This window comes from Nilaparvata lugens, chromosome X (assembly GCF_014356525.2).
Source record: "Nilaparvata lugens isolate BPH chromosome X, ASM1435652v1, whole genome shotgun sequence".
NCBI classification, from domain to species: domain Eukaryota; kingdom Metazoa; phylum Arthropoda; class Insecta; order Hemiptera; family Delphacidae; genus Nilaparvata; species Nilaparvata lugens.
The window spans coordinates 78718863-78733545 of record NC_052518.1 but is presented as its reverse complement, the minus strand read 5'-3'; the positions used below and the strand labels follow the sequence as shown (position 1 = coordinate 78733545).

At 38.2% G+C, this 14683-nt stretch overlaps 1 protein-coding gene across 1 annotated transcript; it reads left to right on the top strand.

Annotated features, from left to right (window-relative positions):
• The first annotated feature begins 897 nt into the window (after positions 1 to 897).
• Positions 898 to 12756, top strand: LOC120354669. Its single transcript, XM_039442065.1, has 3 exons — positions 898 to 945; positions 1792 to 2022; positions 12597 to 12756. The coding sequence occupies exons 2-3, from the start codon at positions 1796 to 1798 to the stop codon at positions 12754 to 12756; spliced, it is 387 nt and encodes a 128-aa protein (XP_039297999.1). The 5' UTR covers positions 898 to 945; positions 1792 to 1795.
• The last annotated feature ends 1927 nt before the right edge of the window (positions 12757 to 14683 follow it).

Sequence of the window (14683 nt, the reverse complement as noted above, 5' to 3'; positions counted from 1 at the left end):
ATCTCGTAAAAAATTCCAGATAAGTTTATTTAATTGTTCTTTTGTTAAATGAGCATTGTTTTCTATTATAACCTTCTTAATTCTATTGATAGACTGTGTAATTATTGCACACACACATGAGCCTGGCATATCGCCATTCCCCCAGAATTTATCATATGATGTACCATATAAATCACAAACAAGAATATGATTATAGTTATCACTATGCCAAACTCCTAATTTTTCATAATCTCTCACAAAAGTTAAATATTGTAGATTTGTCCATCCTTTTTCTGCTAACTGGTCCAATATATCTAGGTGCATGTCCAAGAGTTCACTTAATTTATATTGATATCTCATTTTTTCTAAAGGAACAGAATGGTATTCACTTAATTGATTAAAATGTCTATCTATAATGAATTGAACGCACAAATCTGAAGACTTTAACTCAGACTCCGCACCAAACACATTATCCATCTCAGTACAGTAGCTTGATGTTGTATCAGCAAAGACAAGATCACTACTAACAGATTAGCTTGCTCTAGCTTATTATTATTATTATTATTATTATGAAAAGCACACTCTAGCGATAATTTATTGTACTTTATAGTACTCTACTTATATATATTTGGTTACAGTTATTAAATATTTCATTGTTTTCACAGCATTTTCTCACCTCTCAACTCGAGGAGTCAAAGGCAGTATCTACACCTGAGAGGAATCAATCATACCATAGGCCGCTATCTACACCTGTACCATAGACCGCTATCTACACCTGTAGCATAGGCCGCTATCTACACCTGTACCATAGACCGCTATCTACACCTGTAGCATAGGCCGCTATCTACACCTGTACCATAGACCGCTATCTACACCTGTACCATAGACCGCTATCTACACCTGTACCATAGACCGCTATCTACACCTCTACACTCGAGGAGATTCACGCAGCATCAACCAGTACATGTAAGTACATTTTTACTTCGATTTTATCCTCTGAGGAGGAAAATTATGCTCCGAGCACAGTTTTTCTCCTCCGAGCACAGTTTTTCTCCTCCGAGCACAGTGTTTGTCCTCGGAGGATAAAAAACCTTCTACATTATACTGCATGCTTGTGATTTTTTCGCTTCATCTGTATGATGAGCTTCTTCTTCTTCTTTTTTCTTACACTCATCAGCATATAAACAAAACGGTAAATGCATTACTTTTTCAAATGGTTCAACGATAATATATTTACAAAACACACATTGTAGATAGTGATAGTTATGTAAGAAATAACCATTTCTTGCAAAATAGTCTGCTCTATCAGTTAATGGTTTGCAAATGTAACAATGTAGATGGTGTGGAGGTAGTTTTTCAAAGTACTCTCCTTGTACAGATAAATCTTCTGGCATATTAGTAAATGATAAATATCTTTCTTCATATAATCGTAGAATATTATTATCGTAATTCTCATCTTCAATTGTTATATTTCCTTTCCTTCTACAGTTCGGGCTAAACTTTGCATGTTCGTTGGCTACAACATCATTTTGCTCCCAATCTCCTATACAAACTGAACAAAATACGCAGCGTACAATGTCCGGTTCACTTGCGAATACAAAACCGTCTTTCGCCATATTTTCTGCCGACAAATTCTGACTAGTTTTTGTCCATTTTTTATCGAATGTTAATAATCTCAATCTTTCATGTAACATTATCTGTCCTTGTGATAACATCGTGAATGCCAATTCACAACTGATTGTGAATTACATTCCTTTACACATACTATTAATTGCCTATGCCATCCTGATCATTATTCTTTTGTTTTTTCAGTATCATGCCGAGGGAACGCAGACTTCGTGGGATCAATTCAAGCGCAGTTCGCCATCGCATCAGTTTTGAGGACGAGGATATTGACATTGAGAGTGTGCTTGAGAGGACGAAAACTCGAGTTTTCGAGATAATTAGGGAGCATGCGGCACGGTATGATGCAAATGTAAAGTGGTACATAGTTTTAAACGTTTTATTGTATAAATTAGTGGTGCTGGATGACAAGGTTGATGAGTCTGTTTCATCTCTAATAAATCTACATAGTTACTCCAACATAGCGCTAAACGTGCTTGAGAACTATGAAGATTTTAATGAGCATTTTTTCTTGGCTGTGAGAAAAATCCTCTCATCTTTCGAAAATTTCGTAAGACATGGGAGCGGATGGGTGCTAAAGAAAATTGAATCACTGGATGTGAACGTGATTAAATATAATCCTATATACACATCCAGTTTCATTCAAACACCCCAGTTTTTGAAAAACAAAAAATGTATTATAAATGTCAAAAATCTCTCTGACGAAAAATGTTTTTTATGGTCGGTCCTCGCATATTTCCATCAGAAGCCAAGGACTCACACTTGACTGTAAAGTATTTGAGCAAGTTTGCTCACAGACTCAATATGCGAGGTGTAAATTTCCCGGTGACGACACGCGATATTAAGAAATTCGAAATACTCATCTTCAATTGTTATATTTCCTTTCCTTCTACAGTTCGGGCTAAACTTTGCATGTTCGTTGGCTACAACATCATTTTGCTCCCAATCTCCTATACAAACTGAACAAAATACGCAGCGTACAATGTCCGGTTCACTTGCGAATACAAAACCGTCTTTCGCCATATTTTCTGCCGACAAATTCTGACTAGTTTTTGTCCATTTTTTATCGAATGTTAATAATCTCAATCTTTCATGTAACATTATCTGTCCTTGTGATAACATCGTGAATGCCAATTCACAACTGATTGTGAATTACATTCCTTTACACATACTATTAATTGCCTATGCCATCCTGATCATTATTCTTTTGTTTTTTCAGTATCATGCCGAGGGAACGCAGACTTCGTGGGATCAATTCAAGCGCAGTTCGCCATCGCATCAGTTTTGAGGACGAGGATATTGACATTGAGAGTGTGCTTGAGAGGACGAAAACTCGAGTTTTCGAGATAATTAGGGAGCATGCGGCACGGTATGATGCAAATGTAAAGTGGTACATAGTTTTAAACGTTTTATTGTATAAATTAGTGGTGCTGGATGACAAGGTTGATGAGTCTGTTTCATCTCTAATAAATCTACATAGTTACTCCAACATAGCGCTAAACGTGCTTGAGAACTATGAAGATTTTAATGAGCATTTTTTCTTGGCTGTGAGAAAAATCCTCTCATCTTTCGAAAATTTCGTAAGACATGGGAGCGGATGGGTGCTAAAGAAAATTGAATCACTGGATGTGAACGTGATTAAATATAATCCAATATACACATCCAGTTTCATTCAAACACCCCAGTTTTTGAAAAACAAAAAATGTATTATAAATGTCAAAAATCTTTCTGACGAAAAATGTTTTTTGTGGTCAGTGCTCGCGTATTTCCATCAGAAGCCAAGGACTCACACTTGACTGTAAAGTATTTGAGCAAGTTTGCTCACAGACTCAATATGCGAGGAGTAAATTTCCCGGTGACGACACGCGATATTAAGAAATTCGAAATACTCAATCCGGACATTGCAATTCACGTCATCGCGTATGACAACAAATTCTGACTAGTTTTTGTCCATTTTTTATCGAATGTTAATAATCTCAATCTTTCATGTAACATTATCTGTCCTTGTGATAACATCGTGAATGCCAATTCACAACTGATTGTGAATTACATTCCTTTACACATACTATTAATTGCCTATGCCATCCTGATCATTATTCTTTTGTTTTTTCAGTATCATGCCGAGGGAACGCAGACTTCGTGGGATCAATTCAAGCGCAGTTCGCCATCGCATCAGTTTTGAGGACGAGGATATTGACATTGAGAGTGTGCTTGAGAGGACGAAAACTCGAGTTTTCGAGATAATTAGGGAGCATGCGGCACGGTATGATGCAAATGTAAAGTGGTACATAGTTTTAAACGTTTTATTGTATAAATTAGTGGTGCTGGATGACAAGGTTGATGAGTCTGTTTCATCTCTAATAAATCTACATAGTTACTCCAACATAGCGCTAAACGTGCTTGAGAACTATGAAGATTTTAATGAGCATTTTTTCTTGGCTGTGAGAAAAATCCTCTCATCTTTCGAAAATTTCGTAAGACATGGGTCTGGATGGGTGCTAAAGAAAATTGAATCACTGGATGTGAACGTGATTAAATATAATCCAATATACACATCCAGTTACATTCAAACACCACAGTTTTTGAAAAACAAAAAATGTATTATAAATGTCAAAAATCTTTCTGACGAAAAATGTTTTTTGTGGTCAGTGCTCGCGTATTTCCATCAGAAGCCAAGGACTCACACTTGACTGTAAAGTATTTGAGCAAGTTTGCTCACAGACTCAATATGCGAGGTGTAAATTTCCCGGTGACGACACGCGATATTAAGAAATTCGAAATACTCAATCCGGACATTGCAATTCACGTCATCGCGTATGACAACAAAAAGTTTTTCCCCTACCGTACAAGCATTTTCCGCACGCGTAAACACCAAATTAATCTTTTAATGTTGAAAGGCGATGCAGGAAAAACTCATTTCTGTTTAGTAAATACCGCGAACGGGAAAAACGGGCTATCGCGTCTTCTCTCCCACCTTTCAAAATGCCACGGTCAAGTACACATTTGCAATTTTTGTTTTCACCGGTTCACATCGAAGAAATCTAAGAATTGTGATGGTAAAGCAAATTTGTTGAAACATGTGGAACTTTGTTCCAAGTTTGAATCTCAGCGCGTTTCATATCCTAAACGCGGAGAGACAATTAAATTCAAGAAACTAGGCGCGACGTTGAAGAAAAAGTACACTATTTACGCGGATTTAGAAACATACGTTGTGAATATTGATAATGATGATGATGATGATTCCGATTCTGATGAAGTTACTCGTAGTTACACAAAGAAAACGGCGCGGCATATTCCTTGCGGGTATTGTTTCGTTGTTATAGATGTAAACGGAGAAATCGCCTACGGACCTGTACTCCATAGATCGAGTAGTTTAGACGAAAAAATCATGGAGAAATTTCTTCAGGAAATTACAGATCTTGGCGAAATTTTGTATGAGGATATGAAACGTGAAATTCCGATGCAACATTTGTCCGAAAGTGAAGAGCGCGAATTTCAAAATTCAGTAAACTGCGGGCTTTGTGCTGAACCGTTCTCAGAAACCGATATTAAATGTCGTCACCATGCACATGAAACCGGTAATTACCTATGTGCAGCACATGTTTCTTGCAATTTAACAGCTCGTACTCCGGAGTACATTTCGTGTTATTTTCATAATTTCTCCGGTTTTGATTCGCATTTTATTCTGAAATCGCTCGGTAAATGTAAAAAAGAAATTTCCTGCATCGCAAATACGTCAGAGAGATTTTTGACACTTTCAGTAGGCAAAATTAAATTTTTAGATTCCTACAAGTTTATGTCTGAATCCTTGGAAGTATTGGTGCGTAATTTGGTAGAAAGTACAGACATGGAAAAGAAGTTCGAACGATTATTTTCGGTGTTTCATGATCCACCTCGCGAACACAGACAGCTCTTGTTGAAAAAAGGAGTATATCCCTACTCGTACATGAGCTGTCCCGAAAAATTCGCGGAAACATCGCTCCCTCCCATTGAATGTTTTCATAACGACTTAACTGATACACCTCTGTCTCGCGAAGAATATGAGCATGCGCAAAGAGTGTTCTCAACATTCAAGCTGAAAAATCTGGGTGAATATCACGATTTTTATTTATGTTTGGACGTAATGCTATTAGCGGTAGTTTTTGAATCCATGAGGTCTACGCTTTTTAGCTCATACGGCCTCGATGTGACCCATTTTCTTTCCCTCGCGGACTTCACCTGGAATTGCATGTTGAAGTACACTAAAGTCGAATTGCAATTACTTACAGATCCGGACATGCATCTCATGTTCGAAGCGGGAATGAGAGGCGGGGTCTCATTTATCGGTAAACGTTATTGTGAGGCGAATAATAAACATCTACCTGAGACATACGATCCCTCAAAACCGTCTAATTATCTCCTTTACGTGGATGCTAATTCTCTTTACGCGGATGCTATGAGCAGACCCCTCCCTTTTGGGAATTTCAAATTCCTCACAGAGGAAGAAATTTCCAAACTTGATTTCGCGAATTTGGACAGCAATTCAGGAACTGGTTACATAATTGAATGCGATCTCGAGTACCCGAAAGATTTACACGATAAACATGCCAGCTTCCCTCTCGCGCCGCTACACTTAACTCCACCGCGGGAATTGCTGTCCGAGTATCAGACAAATGAGAACGGTCAGGGAGTGACCAGAAAACTCATGAACACACTTTTTAACCGTGAAAAGTACATTGTACACTATGTCAATTTAAAACTCTACCTTCAGCTCGGTTTGAAATTATTGAAAGTGCATCGCGTCATTAGCTTTTCCCAATCTCCCTGGCTGAAAAGCTACATCGACTTCAATATCCGGAATAGACAGAACGCGAAAAATAAATTTGAAATATCCTTCTTTAAGGCCTGTTGTAATCTTTGTTTTGGTAAGACTATACAATCAGTTCGGAAACACATTAATGTTAAAATTATTACAGACGAAAAACGATTAGACAAGTACATTTCAAATCCGTTATGCAAACGCTGGCAAATAATTAGTCCGGACGTGATCGCGGTTTTCTCTCGCAAGTTGGAACTTAAAATGAACAAACCTGTCTATTCCGGCTTTTCCGTACTGGAGTTGAGTAAATTCCATATGTACGATTTTTTCTATTGCAAATTACAAAAAATCGTACCCTGGAACCGCGTAGAACTCTGTATGACCGATACCGACAGTTTTCTTCTAAACCTAAAAGTCGAAGATGTGTATCAGTTGATCAAAGATAATTTGACCCTTTTCGATACTTCAAACTATCCACCTGCCCACCCTTGCTTTTCCATGGAGAGAAATAAAGTTGTAGGTAAGTTTAAGGATGAAACGGGCTCAAGGCCGATCTCTAAATTTATAGGTCTTAGATCGAAACTTTACAGCTTTTTAGTTGGTAATGAGAATGATGACGAGGTTGTAAATAAATGCGTAGCAAAAGGAGTAAAGTCATCGGTTAAATGTAGAAAACTTAATTTTAATTTGTATAAGAAATCATTGTTTGAACGTAGTGTACATGTAGAAAAATTTAGTATGTTAAGATCCTATAACCATAGTATGTTTCAGGTCGAATGTGCAAAAATTTGTTTGAGTCCTTATGACGATAAAAGATACATTGAAGAAAATGGTCTGAATACTCTCCCTTTCGGTCATTATAGTCTCAACACTTCAACTGATTGATCAGTATGTGTCGTGACAATCATCCAACACCACTAATTTGATTTGTCTGTTGTAAATATCATGAATATTATTAGATCTAAGCTAGCTTTAGAGCTTCATAGCGTGCCGCGTGTGAACTATCCCACTCGCAAGTATGAACTGAAAAGTGAAAAAGATCTCCTTCAAGCAGACCTTATTGAAATGATAAGTTTATCACGTTTTAATAAGGGTTATAAATATATCTTAGTTGTTATTAATTGTTTTACAAAATTTGCATATTGTGTACCATTAAAAGACAAGACAAGTCAATCTGTATTTAACGCTCTCCAACCAATTATTTCTAAAAATAAGGGCATTAAGCTGTTCCAAACAGATCAGGGAACAGAATTCTTCAATTCAAAAGTTAAAGCATTATTAGATAAATATAGTATTAAACATTACCATGTTTTTACCGATAAGAAAGCCTCCATAGTTGAAAGGTTTAATAGAACACTTAAAGCAAAAATTTATAGATATTTAACTGAGCACGGAACAAAAAACTGGTTAACCAATCTAGACAGTTTGGTTCAAAATTATAATGCTACAGTGCACAGTTCAATTAGAATGAAACCTAAAGATGTGGGGAAAAAAGATCGTACACATGTTTTATCGTCATTGAATTCTGCATTCAATAGACGATATAAATTGAAAAATTCAAAACCAAAATTTAAGCTAGGCGATATCGTGCGAATCTCGAAGAAACGATTATTTTTCGATAAATCTTATAACATAAACTGGAGCGCAGAGTATTTTGTGATTCATTCTATATTTCCTTCCAAACCTATAACCTACTCACTGAGAGATCTAAACGGTGAAGTAATTAGTGGTCGGTTTTATGCAGAAGAAATTAAAAAAACGCAATTAAACGAAACGGAGAGACAAGTGTATTTGATTGAAAAAATATTAAAACGTGATAAAAAAGGATTGTTAGTGAAATGGATTGGATTTTCTAAACCTAGCTATATTAGTAAAGATCAATTATTAGATGAAAAATAATCTTTTGTACTCAATTGTAAATAACATGTACATTTATTGTAAATAATCTATCGAAGATTTTATTGTAAATATCATGATGTACATTTGTTGAAAATATATTAGAAGTATTATTTGTCATCATCAAACATTGGTTCTCATTTCGTAATATAAGAATCTTTTGAACATCCATAATCTGTCTGATGATGAGGAGGAGAGGAGGTGGAGAGTGTTGGCCTGCATTCCAATCTCTGGGAAACGCCTCTCTATACATGTAGCGTCATCATGCCCTCGGTCATTGTTCTAACTATTGTAAAAATTTTCAGTACCTTATCAGATCACGCTCTGTACGTTTGTAATCATGAGTCAATTACCAATTGTTAACTTTGATACCTTAATTACAAATAAAGAAAAGCCTGCATTTTGTAAAAATGGAGAGCTACTACCTCACAATGCAAGAATGTTAATTATATCTCCCAGTGCTGGGGGAAAAACAAATCTCTTATTTAATTTAGTATTTGCTGAAAATGGTTTAAAATTTAAGCACATTTACTTATTTAGCAAAAGTTTATATCAACCAAAATATGTTTTTTTAAATAAGGTATTTGCAGGTTTGAAAAATATCGGATTTCACATGAAAGATGATGTGAGCCAAATTCCCCATCCAAACCGTATCCCTGAATATAGCTTGGTAATTTTTGATGACTTGCAACTGAGTAATGTGCCACAGATAAGAGAATATTTTACAATGGGTCGTCATCGTAATATTGATACTGCATATTTAATTCAGAGTTATGGTGCCACACAGAAACATTTCACTAGAGATAACGCAAATATGATAATAATTTTTAAGATGGATTTATTGAGTCTCAAATTAATTCACAGAGATCATGTTGGAGGAGATATGTCTTATAAAGATTTCAGTAAACTTTGTCATACAGTTTGGAATCGTAAACCGCATAACTTTCTTACAATTTTAAAAGAATGTACTATAAAGGAAGGAAAATATCGGGATTCACTGGACACGATACTTTCCCCTCAGTAGAGTATAATTCTTTGTGCAGTCATGTTGTCTAAAACACATAAGAGTAGGAGGAGGAGGGGGAGGAAGAGGAGAGGAAATAGCTTAGTAAATAACAGGAAGGAGAATTTAATAGAAACGATTAAGACATTACGAAAGGTGATTAGTGACAAGCATAAAAGCCTTATTAATTTTGAAAAACGAACGGATGAATTCAATAGGAAATCTCTTTCGCCATTAATTGAACCTATAATTGAATTGGGAAAAACCAAATCTACATTGCATTCTAATCATGATTTTACACCTAAAAAGGAAGAAGTAAAAGAGGAACAAGAGAGTATGGAAATTGATAATGAAGATGATGATGATGATGAGTATGAAGATGAGGAAGAGGGAGAGGAGGATGGTGATGATGATGATGATGATGATGATGGGAGTTCACTTGGTGCTAGCAGAATCAATGATTTGTTGAGCAAATACCTAACAGTGTTTCATAACGAAAAGTTGAATAATTCAATTACTTATGGAGTTTCATACAAACATCAAAGTGAAAAGTATTATATCGGTGATATACAGGTAATATTTGATAATGGATATATAGATGTTGATAAAGAAAGAATTCAATTAACTCGCGGATTACTCGAATTATTATTCAAAGCGAGACCAAACAGAAATCTTTATAATAATGATGACCTTGACAAGTACAAACGTATCTTATTACTTACTGGCGTACATTTAGATCGAAGAGGCTATGTTAAACGTAATCATGGAATTAAATCGCAATTGATTCAGAAATTATTTCCCAGTAAAAAACTTGTTAAAAAGAAGGGACAAGGTTTGTTGAATTTTGCAAAAAATATTTCTCATGAAAGAAATTACCAATACTTTGATAGTTTTGATGAACTAGTGGAAAGATTAAATTTACTCTATTCCTCAAAAGCTTCTGGGAATTCTGCTCATGATGTTGAGATTTCATCTATACTAGAAGAGCTCAGAGAAGCAAAACTAATTATTTAGTGTCACGATGACCTTGCATCGATTCGGACGGATTGAAACACCTACTGCTACCGCTTCAACTGCTGAGGTTTCCTGTAATATTGATGTCATAACACAGACTATAATTGATTCAATAAATCAGCAGGGAATCAGTGAAGCTGTTAAAAGTTCATTACAGAATTTTAGTGCAAATATTGATAAAGTTATCATAGAGAGAACACAAACTCTACAGAGTGCATTAGGAGAAGTGAAAAATTTATCAGATACCTTTTCAACCCAGTTGGTTAGTATTGACAAAAATAAGGTTGATAAATCTTATTTGGACGAAAAATTGAAAGCCATTTCTGATAAAATTAAAAATTTAGAGATCTTGGACAGAAACTATCTTAACACTAAACTGAAACAGCTTAGTACAGAAATTTTTACTAAAGTAAATGAAACACAACCGTCAGTAATTGATAATAAATATTTAGATACTGTTTTGGAGAAATTGACTAGTAAAAATATAACTAAGGAAGAATTTGAAAAAAGATTATCTGGAATGGCAGACGCAATAAAAGCTACTATTTTTGATGGGATTAAACAATTCGTTACAAAGGATGCTGTTAATGGTCTGATTAAACAAATTAATGAGCAATATGCACAAAAAACTGATTTAAAAGATTTTATTAAGAAAGATGAATTGGATCTTGCTGTTAAAAAGGTTAATGATGAACTAACAACCTTGATTACAAATTCTGAAAAAGATACTGTGATGAGACTGCAATGTTCACCCGCTTTTATAGATTATTTAAAATTATTCATTCACAAAATGGCCTACGATATTGTAAGGAATTACGCAAAAGTTAGTTTTAATATGAATTGGATAGAGGCTAAACAACATAATTTGACTGAGGAACAGGTGGGAGATTTGATTACATCGAAAATGGGTCTTGGTCAATATGCTGGGTTTGTATTAGCCCCAAAAGAAAATCTATAACGAGCGGTAACAATTTAATTGTAAGCATAGCTGGCGAGGGAAAGCAGAGCTGGCGAGGGAAAGCAGACTTCGTAGCATCCAATTCAACTGCTAGTAGTAGCGAACGGTCGATCATAGTGGAGAACGGAATGAATTCTCTATTCTCTCTTTACTCCTCATTCGTAAAATGCTGTGCTCCGCTACGCGGAAAGAGGCATATGCTCGTATACGGATGACGAAGTAAAGGAGAGCAAACTCAACACACATGGCTTTTGCAGCAGAGGAAAAGCAGCAACGCGCGAGGAGGCCCGAATTGGGTGCATACCAGTCTGCTACTTGTGTGAGAGAGAAACACATAGGAGCGCATCACCATTTCTCTCTCTCTATAACCTTGGCACGAGCGATGGATTTCACTACGTAACATCACATTAGATAAGGAAAGTATAGCACGCGTCGAATTGCAGCAACAGAAGGTGTCATTTGCTTTGAAACGTTCGAACTGATAAGACGATAAAATGAGTGCTTATTTCGATTGCGCAAGCTTTAATGAATTTTCAATTGATGCAGACCCGCAAGCAAATTGGGGTTTTGACCATTTGGCTTACGATTGGTTTACTGTAACCAATGTCACATTTCCTGATAGTGGTGAAATTTGCATACACATAATTGATATTGATAGTGAAGGAGACTTTAAAGAGGTTATCAACTTGCCCAATGAGTATTCTCTAGTCTTAAACAAGCATAAACTTAAAAGTTTTCTTTCACGCTCGTGGGAACTTAATGTCAGTGGAAATCGAATTTTCCTAAGAGAACTGCACCGATATTGATGATGTTGATTTGAGCACACCAAGTGATATAGGTCTGAGAATATCTATAAATATTTTTGGAATGCTTGTTCGTACTAAATTTACTAATAGATATTCTCGGAGAGCACACTTGACCAAAAAAAGCAACGCCCGCAGGTTTGTACAGCACACATAGAAGAAGAGGAATTTTAGAATTTGGAAATTCTTCTTCTTCTAAACTGTCGGGTGGAAAGCAAACCGGATTCACTTTAATCTGACAGTAGAAAGGGAAATTAATTTTTCCAACAGGGAAATTATTTTTTCCCTTTTTCCCTCAAAGAGAGAAATTATTTTTTCCCTCACTGAGAGAGAGAGATATATCTCTCTCTTTTCAACCCCCTCGTCCTCACTGGGAGAGGGGAGATAAGATAAGGAGAGGGAGAGGGAGAGGGAGAAGGAGAGGGAGAGGGAGAAGGAGAGGGAGAAGGAGAGGGAGAGGTAATTGCGCAAAAAAACCGGTCTGAAATCTTGAATGTAAGCTACTCAGGTCCCTCACCTCAGGTACTGGGTGTTTCTGGCAATAAGGACTGGCATCTCGTGGTCGAGAAAGGCGTTCACAAGCCTCACTCGAGGTTCTCTTGTTATTCCCGTTGAAACATGCAAGGTGAAAGAGACTGGTAGAGACTGGGCATCACTGGCGGTCACCGAGTCCCTCAACTAGGGAACCAACTATCTCCTGCGATCGAGATTGGTGTCTCGGGGTCTAGAAAGGCGTTCCCAAGCCTTACTTAAGGTACTCTTGCTATTCCCAATGGAATAAGCAAGATAGAAGAGCCCTGGAACTGGGCATCATGACTGGTCACCGGGTCCCTCACTTCGGGAACTGTCTGTCTTCTGTGGCCAGGATTAGTGTCTTGCGGTCAAGAAAGGCCTTCTCAAGCCTTACTCGGGGTCCTCTTGCTATTCCTGATGGAATTAGCAAGATAGAAGAGCCCTGGAACCGGGCATCACTGGCGGTTACCGAGTTTACCAGCTTGGTCACCGGCTGCCTCCTTCGACCAGGATTGATGTCTTGGGGTCGAGAAAGGCCTTCCCAAGCCTAACTTGAGGTCCTTCTGCTCTTCCTGGTCCTCTTTGTGATGTTTCTGTGTCCAGTCAAGTTAGCCCAAACTTGTCTTCACTGGTTGAAACAGGCAGGCTGGCTGCTAGAAGTCACAGAAGTGGTCGTACAGTACTTGCCTTCCTGCAAGTGCTGTATCTTGGGGCTTCCAAAATCTTCTATTTACTCCAGTTAAATAGAAGGCGCAATTTGAAGTAGTCAAAGGAGTAATGGTAGACTCTGATCACAAGCTGCACTCACTCTCTGGCCATGTGCTGCTCCCTTCAAAAGTTCTCAACCGACTGTCTGTGCTAGACTGCTCTTCTCTGCTACTCAGCGAGCCTCCCTTGGCAGCCAAGTGGGAGAAGATAAGGGTGCATGGCATAGTTGAGCACTAGCCCAATGCCTGCATTGCTAGTTGTACAATGAGATCTGATAATGAGATTACTGAGCTTCATCAAAACTAGCTCCAAAATCAATTTCCCTCACTACCTACAATATAGATTGTGACACACTGTTCCTACTGGGGGGAGGGGGGAAAGAAATGGGAAGTAGAAAAGGGGTGAGAATAATAAGGGTATGCAATGGACATATGTTCCCAAGCACCGGGTGCATGGTGTCGCATCTCTTACAGTCATGTGGTACTGTACAATCGTCTGGGAACCAGGTTGGGTTCCCACCAACCGGTGACAATGCAGCTGCATCGTCAAGGAGAATAGTAGCAGGATGTCTGGCCTCGTCCACCGTGGCTCAATCCTATTAGAGTGGAGCTGCTTGGTTGTGCCGTGCTACCACACTGCGTAGGTATGCCATGCTTTTGCACTGCTTAGATGCGCCATGCTTCCACACTGCTAGGCATGAGGGTTTTCACCCTAGTGCTTTCGGGAGCACAGTGCTTTCGCACTGCATAGGAACGCTGTGCCCTTGCACTGCTAAACGCGAGGATTTTTGCCCCTCTTGGGAGCACGTGCTTTCACACTGCATAGGGACACCATGCTTTTGCACTGCTAGATGTGAGGATTTTCGCCCCACTAGGGTGCTATGGTGCTTGCACACTGAGAAGGTGTGCATCTGCATGATGACAACCTGACACACACTGACCAATGTGTCATGCTTGCACACAATGTTAGGGCGTTGTTAGTTGTCTGTTGTTATTCCTCTTGCTATTCCCGATGGAATTAGCAAAAAGGAAAAGCCCTGGAACCGGGTGTCACTGGCGGTCACCGAGTCCCTCACCTCGGGAACCGGCTATCTCCTGCGGTCAGGATTGGTGTGTCTCGGGGTCGAGGAAGGTCTTCCCAAGCCTTACTCGAGGTCCTCTTGCTATTCTCGATTGAATTAGCAAAAAGGGAGAGCCCTGGAACCGGGTGTCACTGGTAGTGACCGAGTCTCTCACCACAGGAACCAGCTATCTCCTGCGGCCAGGATCGGTGTCTCGGGGTCCAGGAAGGCCTTTCTAAGCCTTACTCAAGGTCCCCCTGCTATTCCTGATAGAATTAGCAAGATAGAAGAGCCGTGGAACCGAGCGTCATGGGCGGTCACCGGTTCC

Coding starts and splice junctions, on each gene's coding strand:
- LOC120354669 (XM_039442065.1), top strand. CDS start 1,796: ATGCCGAGGGAACGCAGACTTCGTGGGATCAATTCAAGCGCAGTTCGC. Junction 2,023..12,596: donor CTGGATGACAAGGTTGATGA/GTCTGTTTCATC, acceptor CCCTCACCTCAG/GTACTGGGTGTTTCTGGCAA.